At 40.8% G+C, this 22151-nt stretch overlaps 1 protein-coding gene across 2 annotated transcripts; it reads left to right on the plus strand.

The window, feature by feature from the left end:
- Window positions 1–12170: 12170 nt before the first annotated feature.
- LOC125307761 (probable G-protein coupled receptor 149) lies at window positions 12171–20501 on the plus strand. 2 transcript variants are annotated; one of them, XM_048263807.1, is made up of 4 exons: window positions 12171–13617; window positions 13831–14011; window positions 14744–15213; window positions 17878–20501. In XM_048263807.1, exons 1-4 carry the CDS (start codon window positions 12649–12651, stop codon window positions 18499–18501), a joined length of 2244 nt encoding a protein of 747 aa, XP_048119764.1. In that variant the 5' UTR covers window positions 12171–12648; the 3' UTR covers window positions 18502–20501. The 2 variants fall into 2 exon arrangements, with proteins under 2 accessions (XP_048119764.1, XP_048119765.1); XM_048263808.1 differs by lacking the exon at window positions 12171–13617 and having other exon boundaries at window positions 13763–14011.
- Window positions 20502–22151: the final 1650 nt, after the last annotated feature.

Below are 22151 nucleotides of genomic sequence, written 5' to 3' on the forward strand. Positions count from 1 at the left end.
GCAAGAATGAAATAATGTCATTTATGTGTGCCATTGAGCAAGTGTGCTTAATTGTTTTAATATGGTTTCTAGAGCACATGTTGTTAAATTGATAGGAAGAGCATCTAGTAAAACTGTCATAGCCCGAGGGATGGGGGATGGAACACTATGATGGAGGCTAAGACACTAACTCATTGAAATTGAATTGAAAATTGAATGTGTGGCCTCCCACTAGACCTATGACGTGCTGAATGTGCAAAACTAAAATGTTTTAAAAGTGAAATCAGCCGTTTCATGATGCAGCATAGTAAATTAAAGATATTTCAAATAAACAAAATGCATATAGCATTTCCTTGAGATCTGCTAATAATAACACATCTCTGACTAGTTTCTGTCGTTAATTTTGTGTTATTCAAGATGAGCAGGCTGCTGCCAAAATCCCTTTCATAAAACTTTATTTTCAATGAAATTCAGTGTTTAAACTGAACTAACAAAATTCTACTGTGACACATAAATTAGACTATTGAAAATGATGCTTGAATGATGTCATTTGCGTGTTGTAAAACATAATATAAACAAGGAAGGGTCTACATTCACCAGGTCTCAGCTATAAAATGACTGAGGGTATGTATTTCAATATCCTGGATGTCTAGGAAAAATGTGGGGAAATTTTCTCAAAAGGCTAAGTGGAAATTAAGGAATGGGGAGGGAGAATTTAGCATATTTAAAACTTTGTGGTCAGTAAATCTCACTTTATCTAAGACAGTGGACCTCACATTAGTAGTGTGAATTCAAACAGTCAAATGAGGTTATCGCGGCTTTGTCAAGTTAAGGAATTTTCAGGATGAATGCCAGCTTTTACTGACATGTCTTGACACCCTCAATACCAAAACTGAAAAGAGTTGTTTCCAGATGTTTCCTCTTGTCATGAAGTGCCAGTCAGACAAAACTTTGTCAATAAATGGTAAATATGCCAATATAATTAGTAATTAAAGAACAAAGGGTATGATAAATGGAGCATCTCTGGCCTACTCATTAGGGATTTGGGCATGATTGAAGGATGGCAGGTTCAAATCCTGACTGGTAGGGAAAATGTGGATAGGGGAGAGATTGAACAATGTGTGTACCTCCAGATGGGTTAAAATGCAAAGGAAAAAATGTCCTTAAGGACAAATAAAGTAACTTAACGTGGAAATGGTTATGCGTGACCATACACTTTAAACCAATTAGTAAATATGGGTTGAGCCAACACCATTACTTTTCACCTAGAGCTCATGGTTACAGATTTATGAAGAGTATTGCTCTTGATTATCTGGATCAGTGGTATGTAATTAATCAAGGGTGTCACTGATGAGTTCAGCCAGGTATCCAGCGACTGGGGATACATGGAGTTGGTGTTGAGTTGAGTTGTGCCTGTGTAACCGATGCCAGCTAGCTAACGAAATCTCACTCCCAACGCCTTAAGAGTAGTGATGGCAAGAGATTTAGCATCCTGGGCTTTTAGCTCGATTAATAGTACACTTCTGATCCGAGGTGCTGCTGTTTGCAGGTTCGAGTCCGGGCATATGCAGGGCTGAGCCGCGCGGTTCAACACAAGGAAAGTTACACCAACAGAAGTTAGATTCATGCAGACTACCACTGGCATATACCATCACATCATTAGAGTTATACCCCCTATTGTCTGAAAACAAATAGTTCTCTCATTGGACCATTTTTGATAGAGATTTCTTACCATCTTTCTCATTGTAAATACACTTAGTAACATTTGAGTTGTGATATATCTGATGTAGACTATAATATAAAACAAGTATTTGCAGTCTTGATAAGACCCATTTACTCACTGAATGATAAATCATCGACTAGCTGATTGGCAACTGACTGGTTGCACTAGTGGTGTGAATAGAACACAGTGTGTATGTCCTGGGTGTAATATTTTATTATCTTAATGCTGTCATGGTAAAAACGCATATTTAAGGCAAAGACTAAGTTTTAAACTTTTCAAATTCAGCCAAATTCTCCACACGCGGTGTCTGTCCGGTGTGTGCGCTCAATAACGCTCTGATAATTGTGCACAGCCATGGCTCTGTAAATGGTAAACAAACCAAGTGGCTCAGACCAAAGAATTAACTATTTCCACCCAATCAACAACTTTGGAGGCATGTTGTTTGTCCTTATGCTTGAGAAGTGAGGGACCTGCTGAATCAAACTACTGAATTACTGAAACTACTGTTGAATTAAAAAAAAATACTGTAACAATCTTCCACCATCATCAAGTACTACATCTTTTATGATCTTGTATACCTTGTGGTCAGGGGATCTTAGATGCATTTGAAGTAAATATTTACTGATTGACAATTTTGTTGACATTCACATCATTTCATCCCAAAAGATTTGTCTGGAGAAGATCAGATTATCACCCATATCAAGTCAGGGACCGGCATATGGCAATATTCCAGATACACAAATGTGCATGGGGTTATTATCTGTGTGACAGGGGAAATGAAGTGAGAAGTTAGTCAGACCTCACAGAAGAGAGGAAATGCAAGGGACATTTGACAATATTAAATAAAACATTCAATAGAAATGATTTGGTGTACCTGTAATTGATGTTTTGTTTTATTACTATCAGTTTGCAGTTTGCTATTATTATATAATGTCAGTAGGCTATTGTATAATATTGGACAAAACCGTCTGCTAAATAACAGAACCATGACCATATGATGTCATCAAAGACAATACATTTTAAATTCATGTAATTCATATTGAAAATAATCTTGTGACATGTACTATGTACCAAATCATTTAAAAACATTACTTCAGCATGGTCCATTTTCCACTGGGACACTAGGCAAACATGGGCAAAATGCTGATGTCTGCGTTGAAGAATTCTTTTAGTGTTTATTTTAGCACAATCACTCATTAGGCTGTTCATTTAGAGTTTGTTAGTTGCTTGTTAAAGAGAGCCTTGATCAAAAATAAATATATAAGCAATTCCATATGGGGGGAAAATCTGTCATCTACCATTTCCCTAGTCCCGTAACTCTGCTTCTCATTTTCACTACAATAGCGTAACTCTTGGCATGACTTCAACAACAGCAAAAAGGTTTCCCATAAAGTGCAAAAGTGAAAATCATCTCAGATGACAAATAGTCATTGTGTGCTTTAGGCTACCAGGGAAATGGAGCAAATTAATGACAAAGGTCACCAAAAGACACCATCCTTGGCATCATCCAAATTCCATAATTACATCACCTTATTATAGGCAACTTTCCCTCCCCTAGATTAGTTAAGAAAAATGCTAACAGTACACGGAAAAGTCCAAAAGATGTTTGAGACCTCATCCATTATAAGAATGTCCTCTGTATATCATACAAACTGTTTAATAGATTATAGGGTGGCTTGGGTAGTGCAGGTATCTCATAGTTTGTTTACAGTTTTGTGAATATCTATTGCTGGTAGTATTATTGAACTTCTGAAGCCCACTGGATTTACATTCCGTGGCTTTCGCAAAAATAAATGTGCTCATAATTTTTACCAGGCCTCCTTAGGCCTACACAATTAGCAAAATGTCAACACCAACAGGCTGCACTACCAAATCAGGAGACAGACCCAGAGTACCCAGAGTATTGTAGCCTATGGACTTGCATACACAGTGTGGAGTGGATGGGGGTAGAGGCTTTGTATGACAGAATTATGGCATCTTAAATCATTACTAATGCAATTGGATTAAATTTGACACAATCTCATATCCACTACCTGTCTCTGCACTCGCACTCTAGCGCGTCTCTCTCTCTGCATGCCTGCATCTGGTGGTCCTGTGGAGCATTAGCATTCTGGCATATCTTTACCCTCCTCAGGCACAGCGCTGAGATATCTCTAAGTGAGCATTTCCTTCCCGCCAGTTACTGTTAATAGTTGAGGGAAAATATTTGCTTTCCCTAAACTGTTGCTTGCTGTTGCTTAGACATTCAGTATTATTGAAATTCCTCAGATTTTTATGTGAGGGCAACACATCAGTAAACCATACAGCAGGGACTACTCTTTCTTATGAGAGGTGTCAGTCAGGCTGAATTCAAACTTCAGTTACTCCTCATGGGGACTCAGGAGACCCTCTACTCATGTTTTATGGATAATAACTCAAATTATCTTCAGACCTCCTTGAAGTAAAGACTCAGACTTCAAGTTGGTTGAATAATAATAATCGTCCATTTTCTTTATCAGTTACTGCGTTGTTACACCAAAATATTTCCTCCAGATCCCAAATGTCCCAAACCTCCCTCTAGCTTCAGGACCAGGCACAGGCCAGGCACACCTCTGTTTATATGCTCATCAAGATCTTTCTAAACAAACCTCATGTTTGAAGCAAGAAATGAAGCCAGAAGTCTGTTTACTGTTTAAACCTGATCTGTCCAGTTGAATAGTATTTACATAACAAGCACTGGTCCATGTATAGGAAAAATTCAATTGTAAATGGTACTGGGTCCTGAGGGACATGGCAGTCTGTTGTGCTGCATAATCAATCATTGTGCCTAACGTAGTGACTCATTTCACAATTGTAGTGGTATAAGTGAGTGTATGTATGTGTGTACATGTTTGTTCTGAATCCCTGTTCTCTCACATTTCTGTGTGAGTTTTTCAGTGTTGCCCAATAACAGGAAACGTAGAACCCCTACCAGACACTGAGCAGGCTACAAAAGACAATAGTAGTTGTAAAAAAAAAAGTTAAGGAAAGAAATGGCCAGCTTCAAAACTTTCCATGCTGCTCATAGGTACTGCTCTAGTCTTTTTTTTTTTACTGCTGTTTCATTCAAAGGCAGATATTTTGCCCCCCAGTGTTGGGACATTTGTAATGGGCTACAATGTGCAATAAGTTAGCCTATGTTTAACAGCCTATAGACTAATTTACATTATATTAAAAAATATGCACTTTTTACACTTAACATGAATACATGCACACATTTTCTACAAAGTAAAAAAAAGACACCACGAAACCAGAGATGAATTTAATTTTGTACTTCTGCCAGCATTTAGCCTATTGAAGGTATTTTCTTTCTTGCTCCTAGGAGACAAGCTATAGCTCATTTATACTGTTTCAAACCATCAGTTATAGGCTAATTATGCCCCTGGGGTAGCCTACTGCAGCACTAAACAAATCGCTCAGGGACTACAAAAGATTAATTAATGACTCACTAATTGCATGTTTAACAGACTACAGGGGTTGAGGGGTAGCCTACTCACCTCACTGAAGGCCTCCCGATGGACCATGGGCTAATTCAGTGTGATGAGCTTACATTTGGTAGGAAACACCTTTGCTGTATCCTGAATGTTAATCGTCACATAAAGGAAGCCTGCAACTCCTTAACATGGACTATTGGGCTTTTGTAGCCTTTGTCCCGCTTTAAAAATCGATAATAGGCCTATGGCATCTTTTTTGAAGGAATGAAATTGTAGGCCTACATCCAGCCTATAACGAAAAGGCACGAATAACCTATAGATTAAAGCTCTGCCCTGCTCTGATTGGACCAGAAGAACCGGGAGCTGTGGATTTTTGCAAAACAAATAACAGGCTCTAGGTGGAGGTAGAAGTGCGGGTTTTTTCTAAAACCGGCTGATTTATGTTGTTCTGTCGGTGTTGGTTTCAGTGAATACGATCAAAAAAGTCTTGCCAACTGCAGCTTTAAACGTGTATTGCATAAATCTACAGGACACTTTGTTTGCTTATAGCCTAACATATTTATTAAATCTGATTACTCAGTCTGACAGGCTCCCTGCACACTTTGCACATTGATTAAAATTGTGTGGTACAGTTGATTGTTGTCGTCCTTGGGATTTTATCAAACTAACTGAGAACATAACAACCCTCACACGTCTTGAATATTTTAAAATGATGAGATCGGTACCTAGGGGAAAGAAATCCCTCATCCTCATATTGTGACAGTGCGTGTGCACATCTGTGTGTGCAATGGGATACGGGTGATGGATTCCGATTGTAACTAATTCACATAACTTACACGTTATGGTCATTTTAAAACGAACGTTATAGGCCTACACTTCCGATACTACAACATCCCATTGACACCTTCATAGGCCTAGCCTACTGTAGCCTACTTACATTTCAAATTATGTCGTAGACAATTCACTTTTAACAGCTAACGGTCAAGTGTAGCCTACAATATTTAGGCAACGCAATAGCTTTACGGTCAGCTGTAAGACGAGGCAATATTAAGGTTAGCTGACAAATTCAATGATCATCTGCTGGCTCTGGACTAATGTCTAAAGAAGGTTCGGTGTAGGGTTGCAACCGGTGTAGGCTACTGAGCCCTGGTCAGACAGTTCCCTCTAGCGGCTTTTGTGTGACTATTTTGTTTTAGGCATAGCCTACTTGTTTTTGAAATGTCACTTTAAGGAGGTATAATGATAATAGGCATAACGAAACCATACTACAAATGAAGAATTTTTCAAGCTATAATTCCACACGAGTGGGCCTACTTTACATTAACAAAAATAATACTTCTCTGGTGGTGTGTTGTAACCAGAAGCACAGAATATACAAAAGTGTGATGAGGAGGTATTCATTTCAGTCAGAAATGGAGAAATGTAGAGATATTTTGACCAACCACACCGTTTAAACAATAAGCCCATTGCAGACGATGAAAAGGCCACCACTGTAGCAGGTACCTGGAGCCCCCATGCAGGATGAGTGAGGCAGGACTATTCATTCTTTTCTGCTTCTCCCAAAATAATTTAAAGCCCACTTTGCTATTTAGAACAGATTCAACAAATGTGGCATGTTATTTTTACTAAAAGACAATTAAAATGTGTTATGACTGAGTCTGTTTAGAGAATATTTAATCAATGGAATGATAGGCTGCATTGAAGATAAAGTATAACAATGATAATGGATGAAATCAATTTAATCAGCTTAATGATTTGCTAAACTGTTATAGAATAACTTTATACTCAAAATGATGTACCAGTAGTAACTTCATTGTCAGTGTCAGTGAATTCGCACTGGTCTACACAAGCTTCATGTTGGCCTATATGCTATTAATTTCAAGATTGGAGTTCACTGACACTGTGATTTTGACACTGCATATTTTCACTGACATTGTGATCGTGACACTGCATATTTTACTTCATGTTTACACAGCACAGCGTACTGAATATATTTGATCTGTTCAGAGACCTTTTCATTACAGGCATGGTGACAACCAACAGCAGTGTGGTGCTTCCCTATCGTTCTCACCTCCTTGTTTTTGTAGCAGGGAATTTGTCCTGACGCATTTTTCCTCAGGAAATTTCTTTCATCATTCTTAATGGTCTGTGATATTGGATTGCTCTCATGATACTTAACCATACATATTTATTGTCCAACTGTGTGCCTATCGCTCACACAGACACATGCCCTGGAATTCTTCACTAATTCCCACCCACACATATCCTTGCATGAAGTACGCAGGGACACGCACAGGCACACGCACAGGCACACACACTGTGACCTGTGAGACCATATGGACGACCAATGTTGGTTAAAAGGTATCCAGATCAGCCAAGCTGTTGAGTCAGTGACGCACACCAGCGACTCTGACGTCAGACACTGTGCCTGCTCCTTGCCCTGCGCGTGTCATACGATTTAGATCATCAAATTACTTCCCTAACAAACATCTGTCTCAGATCCACATTTACCACATCTTCACTCAAACACACATAAGCCACAAATAAACACACAAAGAAGATTGCTGAAAACATATTTCAATGGAATGTGTACGTATGTACAAATATGTGACATGTGGGGCTGGGAATGGGTGGGGAGTGGTGGGGTTGATAGTGTGTGTGTGTGGGGGGGGGGACAGATTGGGGTGCAGAATGACTTCAGATGCAGCAGTTCATGTCAGAGGCAAACAGGCTTCTGGATTGGTTAATATTTCATGTCAAGGACTAGGAGAGTGGCACTGCTTTGGGAACAGTGAGCTGGAAGTGAAACTGTTCCCTACTCTGCCATGTGGAATTCCAAATGCACCTGCATACAGGACAAGGCACTTGGGGCCAGCGGAAGCAGTGTGTGTGTGTGTGTGTGTGTGTGTTACACAAGAGGCAGAATTCGTCTGAAAGGATAATTTTGCATTTTTGCATGTGACCTCACCTTGCTTGTCTGAGTGTGCTCGCAGAGAATTATTTCCTGTTTATGGTTTATTTCACAGCCGCGACTGATGCGCGTTGACAGGGTTGAAGCCAAGTACAAAGGCTGTATCAGAGTCATGCACCAAACTTTGGACCCCTGATGGGTCCTGTTTGCCCTCACGGTTTGTGGCCAATACATTTCTGATCTAAAGATTTAATTTGGCCACCCAGGAGACTTGCTTACCTGCTTACCCTCGCAGGCCTCTTCCAGTCGTCCTCTTTTCCCACGTGCCTTAGTGACTGTGAGGCAAAATGTGATCATTCATTACTAAAGACAAAAAGGTCATACTCTATGACAAAACATCTTTGTGTGTGAGGGCATGGCACTAACCGTGTGCTGGGGAGAGATAACGATTAAATCATTTCCTTCACTTTACATATTCTCTAGTGAACTGTGAACACTGCTACTGAATATCTCACAGAATTTGATGCAATGTATGTACAGTACCAGTCAGCACCAGTCTTTTTCTGACTATTATTACATTGTAAAATAAAAAGTGAAACCTCAGAACTATGTAAACTAAACGTGTAAACAAAGCAAAATGTTGCATTCAGCATTTCATAGCCTCCATACCTTCATGGCTGTTGAGCAAGGCACCTAACCCCAAACTGCTCCGCGGGCACCGGATTAAGGGCTGCCAACTGCTCCGGGTGTGTGTGTGGGCTCCTAGCTCACTGCTCCAAGTGTGAGTATGTATACGTGCACACACTACACACACTAAAATGCAGAGAACAAAGTTCCCTACAGGAAAAATACATTTTCAATCATTCAAATGCATGTCCATATTGGAGCTCTTAAAAGATGTAAAGCAAACAAATAATTCTGCACTGCTTTTGATCTGTATATATGGAATCTAATCAATTGAAAGACCCTATAGGCAAAGTTTCAGAGAAAATGTATATTTGAATTCATGAAAAGAAAATATTACAGATGGACAGTGGTATGAGAGAGGAGACCATATACAGTAGCATGTGTGACACAGAACAAATGGGAATGGGTTTGATGCCTTTTGTCAAGCATGACAATGTAATGGGGCTGTTTCAGTCCAAGAGGCTGTCTAAAAGCCATCACAGATCAATGAACCACAAAGGTTATCACCATGTTTGATTAGGGCTATTTCATTCATGCAGCAGAACAACAATCTGGCACATGCAAAACACTTTGGTTAAAGGATAATTCCGGTGTGATTTTGACCTAAAGTGTGTTGAAACATGATACCGAGTGTGAATGTATGTCTCATAGCTCACCTCGGCTTGTCCCCTGCACTCAGAAATCTGGCTAGTTAGCCAATGCTACAAACACAGTGTTTAAGTGGTGCCTCGGGCATCGGGCCTAGCCATGCAAATAAATCACTGTTTTACACCATTTACTTGGCTCAAAGTAGCTCCATACTTCATTGGTAGACTTCGAGGGGCCTTGACATTTAAAAGAGACATAGAGAACTTTGGAAAAGCACTGGTAGTTTATTTACAAGACGATTTATACAGACAGTACCTTAAGGAATTTTACCGTTCGACGCCATCTTAAATTTAGTCACGATTAGTCGAGCGACGAGTACGAACAAACAAGTATGATAAGGGATCAGATTCCAAAAATAATTCTGTGAAAATGCATGGATTCCAGTTGCTGCTACTACCACAGGGTACCCCATGCAAGATGTTCATCTTTATGAAGCCAATTTGATGGTAAACAAACATGTAATAGGGGAATCATTCACCTAGCATAGTTATACACCATAGACATAGCAAGTCCCTACTGAGAACACCAGCCATGCAACTTCCAAGAGTGGCACCCTGCCAAAACTCGCGAGAATCGGAAACATTACCTTGTAAGTAGATATTGCTCTTTGGAGATTTTTGCCTGTTGTTATTCCTTCACCTCTACAACAAAAGCATTTGCATTTTGTACAGGGGGGATAAGTCGTGAGAAGTTTGCTATTTACAATAGCAGAGTTACATATAAATATACATCACGACTCTAGAGGGAGCTCTAAACTCGCCAAAAATAGGCCTACCTTCACCTGCATAGTATACCTTTAATATGATTCTAAAGTTAGATTGAAAAAGATTGTTTTGGCAGTGTATGATTCTAATATTGCTATTCTATCTACCTAAATGTTCCCCCACACACACAAACAAAGCAGCCATCAAACATATTTCATCCCCTTCCACTTTTATCCACCCTGATCGTCTTTCCTCATTCACTTCGTCCATTTCATAAATCTCAAGGTGAGATGACTGTGAGCCTGCCCATGTGATCACTGTTGTTACATCCACCCCTACATGTTCCCCTTCACATAGTGGGAGTCCAATCATCTGATCCATCTGAAGTCAATTATCTAAATCCAAACTCAATTTCATCTGAATAAATCAAACCCATTCAAGGGTAAATGAATCTCCTTGCAACAAGGTGAAATGTTTCAAAGAAAAAATGGTTGCTGAATGAGTTATAGGACACCCCTGATTTTGGTAACACGTATTGTATTCCTTAACATATATCCATAAGAATAGCTTGTACTTATTTTTTTCTTCTATTTTTTAGGAACATGTATTTTTGAATAATGAATTAAATACATAAAAACACTGGTTGCTGTATGAGAGCAATATATAGCTATGTTTGGCTCAGGCCTTCAGGAAAAGAGATCTATCTTTTACATCAGAGTCCTTGAGCATGACAAGGAAGGATAGTGCAAGGCCCCTCTCTCCATCAAGCACATACAGTGTACGTCATTTACCAGATTGTCCTTGGATAGCCTAACCTACAAAGGAAATTAAAGGCATTTTTTTAATTGCTGGAGCTTTCTGTTTGCCATTCTTACCTCAAAAAAATGTATTCTCAAACTCAAACTCTTCTTGGTTATGAATGACCTATGTCTTTATAATCATTCGTCAATTATTCCTGATTACACATAGGAAACACAATATTGAATGAAATTTGCTGACACACTGATAAAGTCAATTGATGGGATTTCATAATATGGATGCTGTTAAAGTTAATGTGCATTCATCTTTATCTTCCTGCAAAGAAAAGTGCATTGAACTCCTGTTATGTATGCCTTTTCCTACACTGAGGATGTTAAGCACCAGTGAATCAAATTCCATTGATGGAGCTGAATAATGCACACATCAATGCTGCCAATTTGTATCGACCATTTATATTGTTTGCATGGGTGCAGTCATAAGGTACCCACTGATGTGAAAACATGGGTTTATGTGAGTGCATTCCTAGCAGAATAGAATGTTGTTATACTGTCCGTCAAGGACAATTGGAAATACTGTTCTGGAATTCAATTGCACACAGAATTTTAATAAAATCTACCACATGCAAACTCATACCTCATTATTCTCAAACAAAAAGGACTTTTGTTTCAAACACAATGGGTGATCTGTTTCTCATTGAGAGAGAGAGAGAGAGAGAGAGAGATGTTATTAGTATGAGGGTACAGTGGTTGTAGAAGCAGAGGCCACAAAGGGCTGATGTGTACCTTTTGATAGATACAAAAAAGACTCCAGCAAATTGTGAGTTATGGATCCAGAGCATAGGTTACATCTCACATGACAATATATGATTCACCACATTGATTGTAGGTTGCTACATCTGTAATTAGCCATATGGTACAAGTTCATAACCCTTGCCTAACCAATAAAGTCACTAGCTACTGTACCAGGACACTGCACTAATGTTAAGACTTCAGTTATAAACACACAGTACAGTTCCTTGGATCATTTGCAATCAAATGGAGCTGTGTTTCATGTAGGCCTACTTCAGTCACAACTGGACCGACATAGCCAAGAAATATGGCAGAATAGATAGAAATGTAGTTGCTCTGTTCATACAATATTCTACAGTCCTTGAAGATAGTGACAACGGTTACGAAATGTTACATGAATACAAGAAATTTGTGTATCTATTTTTTAGACATGGCAAATATCTTTGTTGTGGCTCCTGTATGTTGATCCTATTCAATGCGTCGGAGGCGGTGAAGGAGGAGAAGAAATGCTCCTCCCTCTCTACAACCAGCTCTGAAGATTGGGACGCACAGCTCATTCATGCTTTGGCTTTCGGTAGCGCGAGGAAAGCTGAAGGTTAGCTATCGTGCACGAGTTGTGATGAACACATACAGGACACGTACGCTCTCCTTTCCTTATTTTTTAGAATCAATATCGCTATAATATTGATAGCGAACTGGTCGGGACAAAAGATACTCTAGTGACATGAATATAAACCTAAAGCTCCATCTTGGACCCCCTGAGGACAAAACGGCAAGCGCAAGTAATGGGAAGACATACTAAACATGTGTCAGGTGCTTTAGTTTCACTGGATTGCTATGCTATTCCACAGACAGGAATGTATAGTGAATTTACGCAGATGCATTTGGAATCAAAAGTAGCACGGTCTTGAACCAAACTTCGTCGACCTGCAACAGACAGATCATTTTATCTTGCAAAGTGGAATGAGGCAAGACAAGTGGATAAAGTTTAATCAACATGTCCTACACGGACAGCTCACCATCACCAAACAACAGCAACCTTTTAATGGAGAGTTATAAAAAAACGAATAGCATGGACCCTGACAAGCAAACTGACATTGTTCTTTTTGGCCTGTGTTTGTCTATTGCCATTGTGACTTGTGTGGGAGGTGTATACTCTCTCATAACCTTATTGAGAAAAAGGTTGAAGACTTCCCTTTGCCTGATTGTGGCTTCCATGTCAATTGACGACCTCGTTAGTCTGGTGCCTCTTTCCTTGTTTATGTTCTTGCAGTGGAAGAAAGAAGACTATGGCAAGTCAGGAACCATATGCACCTTGTCTGGACTCCTTTACGTTTTTCAGGGGTTGTCTAGCAATATGAAGGCATTTCTTATTGTTGCCTACACTTTTTACATTACCAAAAGGTTTGGAGTTTACGAGTCCAGCAGTCGACCACTGAGAATGTTGTGGGCTATAGCCATGGTGTGGATCATCAGTCTGATCATCAGTATACTGCCTTTGTGTGGCTGGGGTCGATTTTCCCCTGCTTCCCTTGGCTGTCTGCCGGACAGCAATAGTTTCTATGTTTTGCTGCTTTTTGCTGCGTACTCGCTGTGTGTTTGTGGCTTGGTCTTTTTCTCCTTCCCTCTCATATATCGGCTTCTGTGCTCTACAGAGCAACAGAAGACGTTTTCCCCTAGTTATTTTGAGATCGCTGGACCGCTAGTTTCAGATGGATCGAGGCCCCTATGTGAAATTCCCTCCTTATCACGGGCTAGCTTGGAGAAAAGTTTTAGTGTATACAATGAATTTAGTACAGACCCAGTGTATTTGCAAAGCAACATGGTCACACGTTCCAGCTCCACCACTACGGACCGTTTGCGCATGGATAGAGAGCACCCGAGATACTCCCCGGTGTTCTATGCTCAGAAGCGCTTCTCCGTGATTTTGGCAATCGCACGCATAGTTTTGTGGATGCCAATGATGGTGAGTTACAATAATGGAAAGTAGCCAATGTTTACCCTTGACTTATGCCTTGACCGTGTATTGTACATCTCAATATATATATTGATATGAATCTGCTCTAAACACTGTGAAAAAGAAATGCAAACTAGATTAAACATTGTGAAAAAGAAAAACTAACAATGAAAACACTTTTTAATTGTCACTGAAACTGTGCCCTGCTAACTGCTATTTCAGACGCAAATTGTAGTGAGTCACATAGTTCATGTTCGGAGCACTTCCATGGAGACACTGAGTTTCTTCCTAACCTTGCTGTCGGCTGCAGTTACGCCCATGTTTGTGCTCTCCGAGCGCTGGATCCATCTCCCTTGTGGCTGTTTCATCAATTGTCGCTCCGGTGCGGCCAAAGAACCATCTGGTAAGTGCAAGTGTGCAACCAACATCTGGAGTGAGCAAGTGACATATAGTTAACAAAGTCAAATTAAGTAATTTGGGAACATTCATAACAACAAGTAATTTATCTGGACGTTAAAGATACGATACAGTGATATAGACCTAGTCACCTGTGGTCTTCTGCAGCCCTGAAAACAGGAGCAACCCGTTAAACCAGAGGATGGCTTACTCATTAAGGCAAGATAAGGATATATAGCCTTCTCATCAAGACAGGAGGATAGCCTCCTCATCAGGCCAAAGGGGGGCGATGATAGGCTGGCCTACGTTAAAGGCACGGTAACCTACATGGGAGTAGTTTAGGCAGTGAAGGGGCTTAACCATTCTCATCGATATTGTGCCAATATTATCGGGCACCCAGAGTCAATACAACGATTTAGTTTAGGTGATTTCGGGCTTGAACAAGTAGGCTAAGCAAATGACCTACGCCTCTTTTTCAATAGGATGTACCTCAGCTACTACACAACGCCTTACACCTTACTTATACTGTCTCACACACTTTGGAGATCCAGCCCTCACTTAAGTCACCTGACAGCTCGACTGGAGTAAGGAGTCGTATGGTCAAGGTCTTAGCCAATGCTGGCTGCAATGTATATAATGTTCCTTCAGTCTTATGACACAGACGCCGTAGGGCAAATAACGAGACACTACACAATAGGCTACTCAGGAACTGAAATGTGTGTATTCATTTTGTCCACAGTAAACAAACGGAGGTTTGATTTCAACATGTCCTTCCAGAGCGGCTATGGCTTTTATAAAATTTCGCACACGAAGTCGCCGTCGATAGAAAAACCTTCCTACAGCAATTTCTTCAACTGCAATCTGACTGAAAGTAGAGTCGCAGTGCTGGACAGCGGTCAGATAAAAACTCTAGCGAACAACGAGTTCAGAACCACCGCCAACGAGGACAGCTCCCTGCGCAGAGAAGTGTTGTTAGACACGACGCTCAGCCATGAGGAAGGGCTGGCGAGCCAAAGCCATAACTCCGACAACAAAGGCCTGTGTCTGGGCTCTCCGCCTCCATCACTGAGTGGAGAGGTTGATGTGAATCTTGACTCTTCCTCCGTTTTCGACGGGCCTGAGAGGAGACTATCACACGAGGAGTGCCGTAAAATTGAACTTACTGACTGGGAATGGTGCAGAAGCAAGTCGGAGAGAACACCCAGACAGGTACTTCAATGATTTAGGGAAATCTGTAGCATTTTGTGTCAAGTGACAGAAAAAACAGTTAATACATTCATGAATTTGGGGCACACAGTCATAGTGCAAAATTATAATTCTTCTGAACTTGAAACTATCCATGATACATTGTCACAATCTTGTTGCTGTCCATCAGCATGAAAGGGAAGGCAAGCCTCCTAGGGTTAATCTTCTTCCTTGTCAGTTTATAGACTGACAATAATGGATGGAATAATGCCCCCAGTATGTTACCTGAATGGTGAGAAGCACCATTGAGAAGCACAGTCCCAAGGTAGGACACTGGTGACAAATACATATGTTTTACGATCAGAACAGAAACTTCCCCACCAGACCTGTGGGATGCCATATCATTTAGATAGATAGATAGATAGATACTTTATTGATCCCCAGGGGAAATTCAAGGTCAGACATTTAAACATGTTTACCTAATTCTAGTCCAGTCGGACCTCACCTAAACCTCACTTGCTGTATAAACTCTTTGGCCCACAGGCTACTGGAAGACTTTGTAACTTTATCACTCAGTATCTCAAAACCGTTGCCTATGTTCCCCTGCTCTTGGTATAGGCTATAGTTTTCCTTGCATTACTACAATTGTAATTATTGATACATGATAATATTTCTTATTATAACTTAGCCACTTAAAGTTATCTGTTTGTCCAAACATATGGCTGAGTCATGAAACAACATCTATTTCATCCAATTAATTGTTGTTCCATTAGGGTGGGTAACCATTAACCAGCTGATGTGCTCCTGACCAACCAACATGATTAATTCGTATGACTCTGCTCTGCTGTTTGTCTGTTAACCTTGTGACTCATTGCTGAGGCCTTACTACCGTTTTAGTAGGAAATTACATGTTTGCCAGATGCTTGTGTGACAATAGTGTAATTAAATATTGACCATATTTATTTTCCCCCTCAAAGATCCACCTATTTTAGAATAAGTGATAGTGCCCTCCATTTTCCTTGTGAAAATACAGATGGTAATTTGCTTCTGGTGGTGGCTTATGGTCTTGTAAATGACTCCACTGTATTGTTGAGTTAAAAATATAATAAGCAAACACTGTGTTCTCTTTGCTTATAATAATAGATAGATAGATAGATAGATAGATAGATACTTTATTGATCCCTAGGGGAAATTCTCCTCGCTTATGTCTACATAAGAAAGAGAGAGCCTGTTGTTGCATGCTGTTGTGAGACATGCTGGGTTTGAATGTTGTGGTCAATTCTCTGTGGATCTCAACGTTAGCTGAAGAATGCTCCCATGTGGTTTACTTGGACCATATAGAGCTCAGAAAGACTGGACGCCATGCAAACAACTGCACGACTGCAGAATACAGATGCCTATTAACAGGCCGGGGCAGATATTTGCTTTGCCACCCTGCTCTACTGCTATCTGGTCATCAGTGTAGGAGGAGAGGTCAGAAGATTAGCTAGAGGGGGATGAAGATTTTAATCCCAGGTTGTACATCCTCGACAGGAAAAGCCCTCAAGTCGTGCTACATAGTGTGCAACATTGCCAAACAAGCAAAATCCTATTCTCTTGCCAGTCAGAGAAGCATGCATTATGAACACATACATCTTGCTGTGGTCGGATGAGTTGCTAATTGGCCAAACATAAAGCTTGAATGTTTTATGGGGCACAAAAAATAATTGGACTTTGTTGTGCTCATGCCCCAGAAGTGGGAATTGCCTCTGGCATGCACTCAGTCATGGCAGGACAGACATGATGGGAAGCACTGGGGTGAAGCTGTTAGATATTAATGCAGTGTTTCTCTTTTTGTTTTCTTGGCCATCTCAGCAATGGCTGCCTAATGTGTCAGTAACTATGTCTCCCTCTCTGTCCCTATTTTCATTAATGTGTTGGCATATTGTGAATGTGTTAATTATCTTTAGTAATCCCATGAGGGTCACAGGAGTAGATCATGTATCACTTGTTTCTCCTATGTGTATAGCTCAGCTGCAAGCACGCATCCTAATAAATGTGGTCATTAACTGCTCCGAAAAAATCACATTAGATGAAATGATGTGCTAAATATATATCTAAATGTCATAGTAATCAAGTACCACTTTGCATTTCTTAAAGCTACCCATGGCATATAATTGTCTGAGAACCTGCATTAGCATGTGAGTCTAGTTCTGTGGAATACATTCATTGTGGAAACATTATCACCGCACCCTCCTGTTAATTCATCTCCCCATTAGTCCTCAGGCATCTCATTGACCCTGGGAAACCACTATATCACAACTCCATGTGATGAGGTACATTTTCAGGACAGTTGAGAGGGCACAAAGCAAGGCTGTTAAAGCCTTGATTTCTTGAGGGGTAAAATCGAGGGAGAGAGTGGGAAAAAAATATTCTCATTTTCTGGAATTGGAATCAAAGCGTCTGAATAATTTATGCTAGCAAAGTGGTTAATTTCAGCCTATTTTATAAAGATCTTTTGATGTTGAGTTTTTTTTTATTATTATTATTAGTTAGTTAGTTCCAACTGTGCCTTGTTGAAAGAGAATTCAGATATGGTTGTTCAGATGGAAAGTGTAGATTGTTAGTTAGATATTCAGTGACACCATGATAATAATGCACCTTATTCCTGTGGTCATTTTTGTGTGTTGTGTTGTTTTTCCCTCCTAGCGGTCCACTGGAGGCTTGTCCATCCCGCTTTGTGCCTTCCAGGGTACTGTCTCCCTCCAGGCCCCCACAGGCAAGACCCTCTCTCTCTCCACCTATGAGGTCAGCAGCGATGGCCTTAAGATCTCCCCCACCACCAAGAAGGTGGAGGTGTACCGCTCCAAGTCTGTGGGCCATGAGCCCAGTGCGGACGAGCCCCACTCCAACAGCTCTGGGAGCGGCGGTGGTGAAGGGGTAGGCGGCGTCAGCCTCATCACCGGCATAGGTGACACCAACGTGAAGATCCATCTGGAGGTGCTGGAGATCTGCGACAACGAGGAGGCCATGGACAGCGTGTCCATCATCTCCAACATCAGCCAGTCGTCCACGCACGCCCGCTCGCCCTCACTGCGCTACTCGCGCCGGGAGAACCGCTTCGTGTCGTGCGACCTGGGCGAGACAGCGTCCTATTCGCTGCTCATCCCCGCCATCAACCCAGACGCGGACCACATCAACATCCACATCCCAGACACAGTGGAGGCCCACAGGCAGAACAGCATGCGACAGACGCAGGAGAGTGGCGGCTATCGCGAGGAAATCCAGCTGCTTAACAACGTTTACAGGAAGCCCAGCAGCCAGAGGAACTGAGAGCCTGGTGATAGGCCTAGAGAAGGAACACCAGTTAAGGACAATGGGAGGAGTGATGCCTTGAAGGGAGTCTTTGAGGGCAACAGAGAAGGTGGGGGAATAAAGATGAGATTCATCATAGTGTTTTATTCATGGGATATCATGGGATGCAGACAAGTAAAACATACAATATAGTGTTAAGCTAAAGCACTTGGAGAATTGCCATTTGCCATCAAGGGACCATTAAAGCCCTTACTGGCTAGTTAGAATATAGGTTTATGTACCTTTGAACTTGAGGCTCAGTGTCGTTGGAAAATTAGTCGATTCAGAGCCATAGGGCCATGGATGCATACAAAATGATTTCAGACATTTATACGCTAAGAGTCTGCATAGTTTTCATGGGTAGGAGTATGGAGGTTGACATGATCACTTCTGATCTATAAATGGAACTAAATGAGAGATAGAAATTATGAGTCATCAGGGGAGCCTCTGTAAAAGGGGGAAATGATTATATAGTGTCTGAGGAGGAGTGCAAGGAGATGGAAAATTGGTTTGTGTGCATGCACAGGCCCACACTATATGGCAGTTTGAATCACCAAAGTGCAACGCAGGCATCAACTGGACACAAGGAGATTCTACTGATTGGCACAATCACTCAGCATGGTTCTGATTCCAGGCAAAGGAAGGCAAATTAATCCTCAAAAATAGCTTTCTATTGTTCATTTGTGTTTGTGTTCCTTTGTGTCTCTTGTCACTTCTTCATTCCTTTCATGTATGCACATACTGTACATGTATGTGTGTGTGTGTGTATGTGTGTGTGTGTGTGTTCCCGTTCTCTCAGCATCATTTTGATGTTTTAAGCATACCGCACAGTATAAACTTTTCAACACTTGTCTGTGTATGCTAACGTGTAAGTACACGTAGTAGTTTGTGTGTGTGCTTGTGTCCGAGTCTGAATGTGTTGTGTATGTGCGCTGTTGTTTTTGTCAGTTAGGAAATACACAAAGGATCTGCGACAGCACCACGGCCTCTCTCAGCCTCTGTAAATGCTTGGTCCATGGAGTTAGTCAGCGACTGGGGAGAATTCCTCTGCCTTATTGCCATTCCATAAATACAATTAGTCGGAGTGACAGTGTGCATATTTTAACTCCTGATGAGGGCACAGATGAATGTTGATTTTATAGCCACTTAGGGGTCCTTTTCCATTGGTTTTCACCTCACTACATTTGCAATGTGGAATGTGAGCTAGGCAAATCAGTTACATTTAATAAATGCATAAATTTAGCTCTGTAATGGAATGTTTGTAGATGGTATGACACAGCTTTAAAAATAATGGAAACAATGCTAAAATGAATGGTATATTTGAGATGAGATTCTATTTAGAAAAGCTTTTCTAAGCACACATATATAGGCATGCACACACATGCACATACATATGTAGACCTGTACAAAAATAATACACACACATAAACACAGACAGACATTGCACAGGCAGTTACAGACAGGGTACTGAATTCAAATTTGGCGTGCACTACCTCCCAGTTATTTTTAAGAAAACAAATATGAATACATGTACAATCTATTTTAATGTTCATATATTATAGGACTATGTTTTCTGGGTGACAAAGGAAAAAAATGAGAGGCATAGAGTCAAATTATTACGTCTTTATGCAGCAAAATAGCTGTAAGACAAGTTGTGACATGTTTATCCTTCATTTGAATGTATTCATTAAAGATTTATTTACAGAGAATGGCTTCTGTGGTGTTCCTGCAATACATGCACAAATACAAAGGAGAACAGTGGGAAGGGCCTGCACATAGTTGAAGGCTTAGCTTAGTACACAAGTAGAGTGCAATCAGCATTTTGATATTTTTAGTCTTTTTGCACTTGTAAAGCATTCAGCTGGAAGTTGGCCTTCATCGTTGCTCAGGCCATAAGAGAAGTGCAGACAGTAATCAGTGAGTGCATGCGCATCAGTGTATCCTGAATGGCCCCGGAGTTCACATCAGGAGAATCTCAAACCAGCCCAAGGCTTATCAATGAATGACTTACATCTTCATGCTTTCTCTTTCTCTCTCTCTCCCTTCCTCTCACTCTTTCTCCCTTCCTCTCGCTCTTGCAGTGTCTGTCTGTTTGTGGGTAAGGGGACTTTAAAAAGGGGAGCTCTGAACTCTCATTCAATCTATTGAATGGCTGATTTATTGGAATTAATTGTTTGTACATGTTATGAGCTATGCACACTACATGTAGGCTAGTTTCCAGTCAATAATTGACTCACCTCATAAGGAGCCAATCCTATAGTGTTTATCAATTTCATGTTGAATCACTAATGAAATAATTTTTACTATAATTGTATGTGGCATCATACAATTATTACTTATACATATACTGTCTAATTTCATCAGAGCTGCATGAAGGAATAATACTTAAGTGGCATAGAAAATGTTTTCTAGAAATAATGTATTATCATGAAAACAGTCTTATAGCGAACCTCATGGTCGATCCATCAGAAATGGTCAGTCTAAGGCATGAGAAGAAAGCCTCGGCTCAAAATTGTTTCTGTAGGCAGACAGCTGAAGTGTCAACAGCCACCCAGCCCTGAGGTGTCAGGACCAAATGAGATAGCAGGATTAATAGTCACTGACATCAAGTCTTTAATTCAACCAGAGCATTATCAACATAGGATTTTGCAGAATCTCTTTCTCTATTCCCTTATTGTGACTTCCCTACTTTATGTCTTCTTTGGAAAGATCAGTACAGAGCTTTTATTACACAATAGAAGCATTTTATAGTCTTGTTGCAAACTGGGCTTGCTATGGGTGAATGGACAAAGACATGCAAGATGAACACAAATCTGGAGAGAATAGAGAGAGAGAGAGAGGAAAAGAGAAAAAGAGGATGTCACCATGTTTTTTTTATCTGAAAAGAGGATTTGCAACCATTCATATGAACATAAAAAGCTATCTCCTGCTAGTAACACACACAGACACACACACACCACACACACCCACCCACCCACATACACACACACACATACACACAAACACACACACATACGAAGTTAAAGATAGAAGCAGGCAATGAGTGACAAAGGATTGCATATAGCTTCCAACGCAGTAGCAAAACACTGCAAGGCTGTCAGTGCATTCCGCACCTGTTCCATAAGAGCATGGGTCTGAGAGCACCTCCAGCACTCACAGGTTAGGGGAGGCATGAATACATGTTTGTTTGACCCTGACAAGCTGTGAAGAGAGGCATGTCGCCAGCAGGCAATATGAGCTGTGAAAAGCTACCAGAATTGTCAATCCCAGCCCAAAGCATCAGGCGGATCTCACACAAATCGATAGAGAAGTGGAATATGTGTCCTAGGCATACTGATTCAGGTATAGATGGATAACCTTGGAGAATAAAACTGTCCCTCAAAAAAGAGAGTGAATTGAAATGCATATATGCATACATACATGTATTATAGCATACAACACTTTTTATTATGTTCAGTGCACAGTCTGTGTGCATGTGTGCGTGTGTGTGTATGTGTATGTGTATGTGTGCACGCACGCGTGCGCATGCTCGCCCATGCACATGTTGTGTTTGTTGGGGGTATGGGGGGCTCTTATGAGAATCAGATAAATCTTTTATGAGGGGGCTTGGCTTTGCTGGTTGAATAAGA

Source organism: Alosa alosa, chromosome 15 (assembly GCF_017589495.1).
Source record: "Alosa alosa isolate M-15738 ecotype Scorff River chromosome 15, AALO_Geno_1.1, whole genome shotgun sequence".
Classification (NCBI taxonomy): domain Eukaryota; kingdom Metazoa; phylum Chordata; class Actinopteri; order Clupeiformes; family Clupeidae; genus Alosa; species Alosa alosa.

Bases quoted from the DNA above. Each gene is read 5' to 3' on its own strand.
- LOC125307761 (XM_048263807.1), top strand. From the start codon at position 12,649: ATGTCCTACACGGACAGCTCACCATCACCAAACAACAGCAACCTTTTA. The intron at 13,618-13,830 runs GTGAGTTACAAT...CTGCTATTTCAG, and splicing joins TTTTGTGGATGCCAATGATG to ACGCAAATTGTAGTGAGTCA. The intron at 14,012-14,743 runs GTAAGTGCAAGT...TTTTGTCCACAG, and splicing joins TGCGGCCAAAGAACCATCTG to TAAACAAACGGAGGTTTGAT.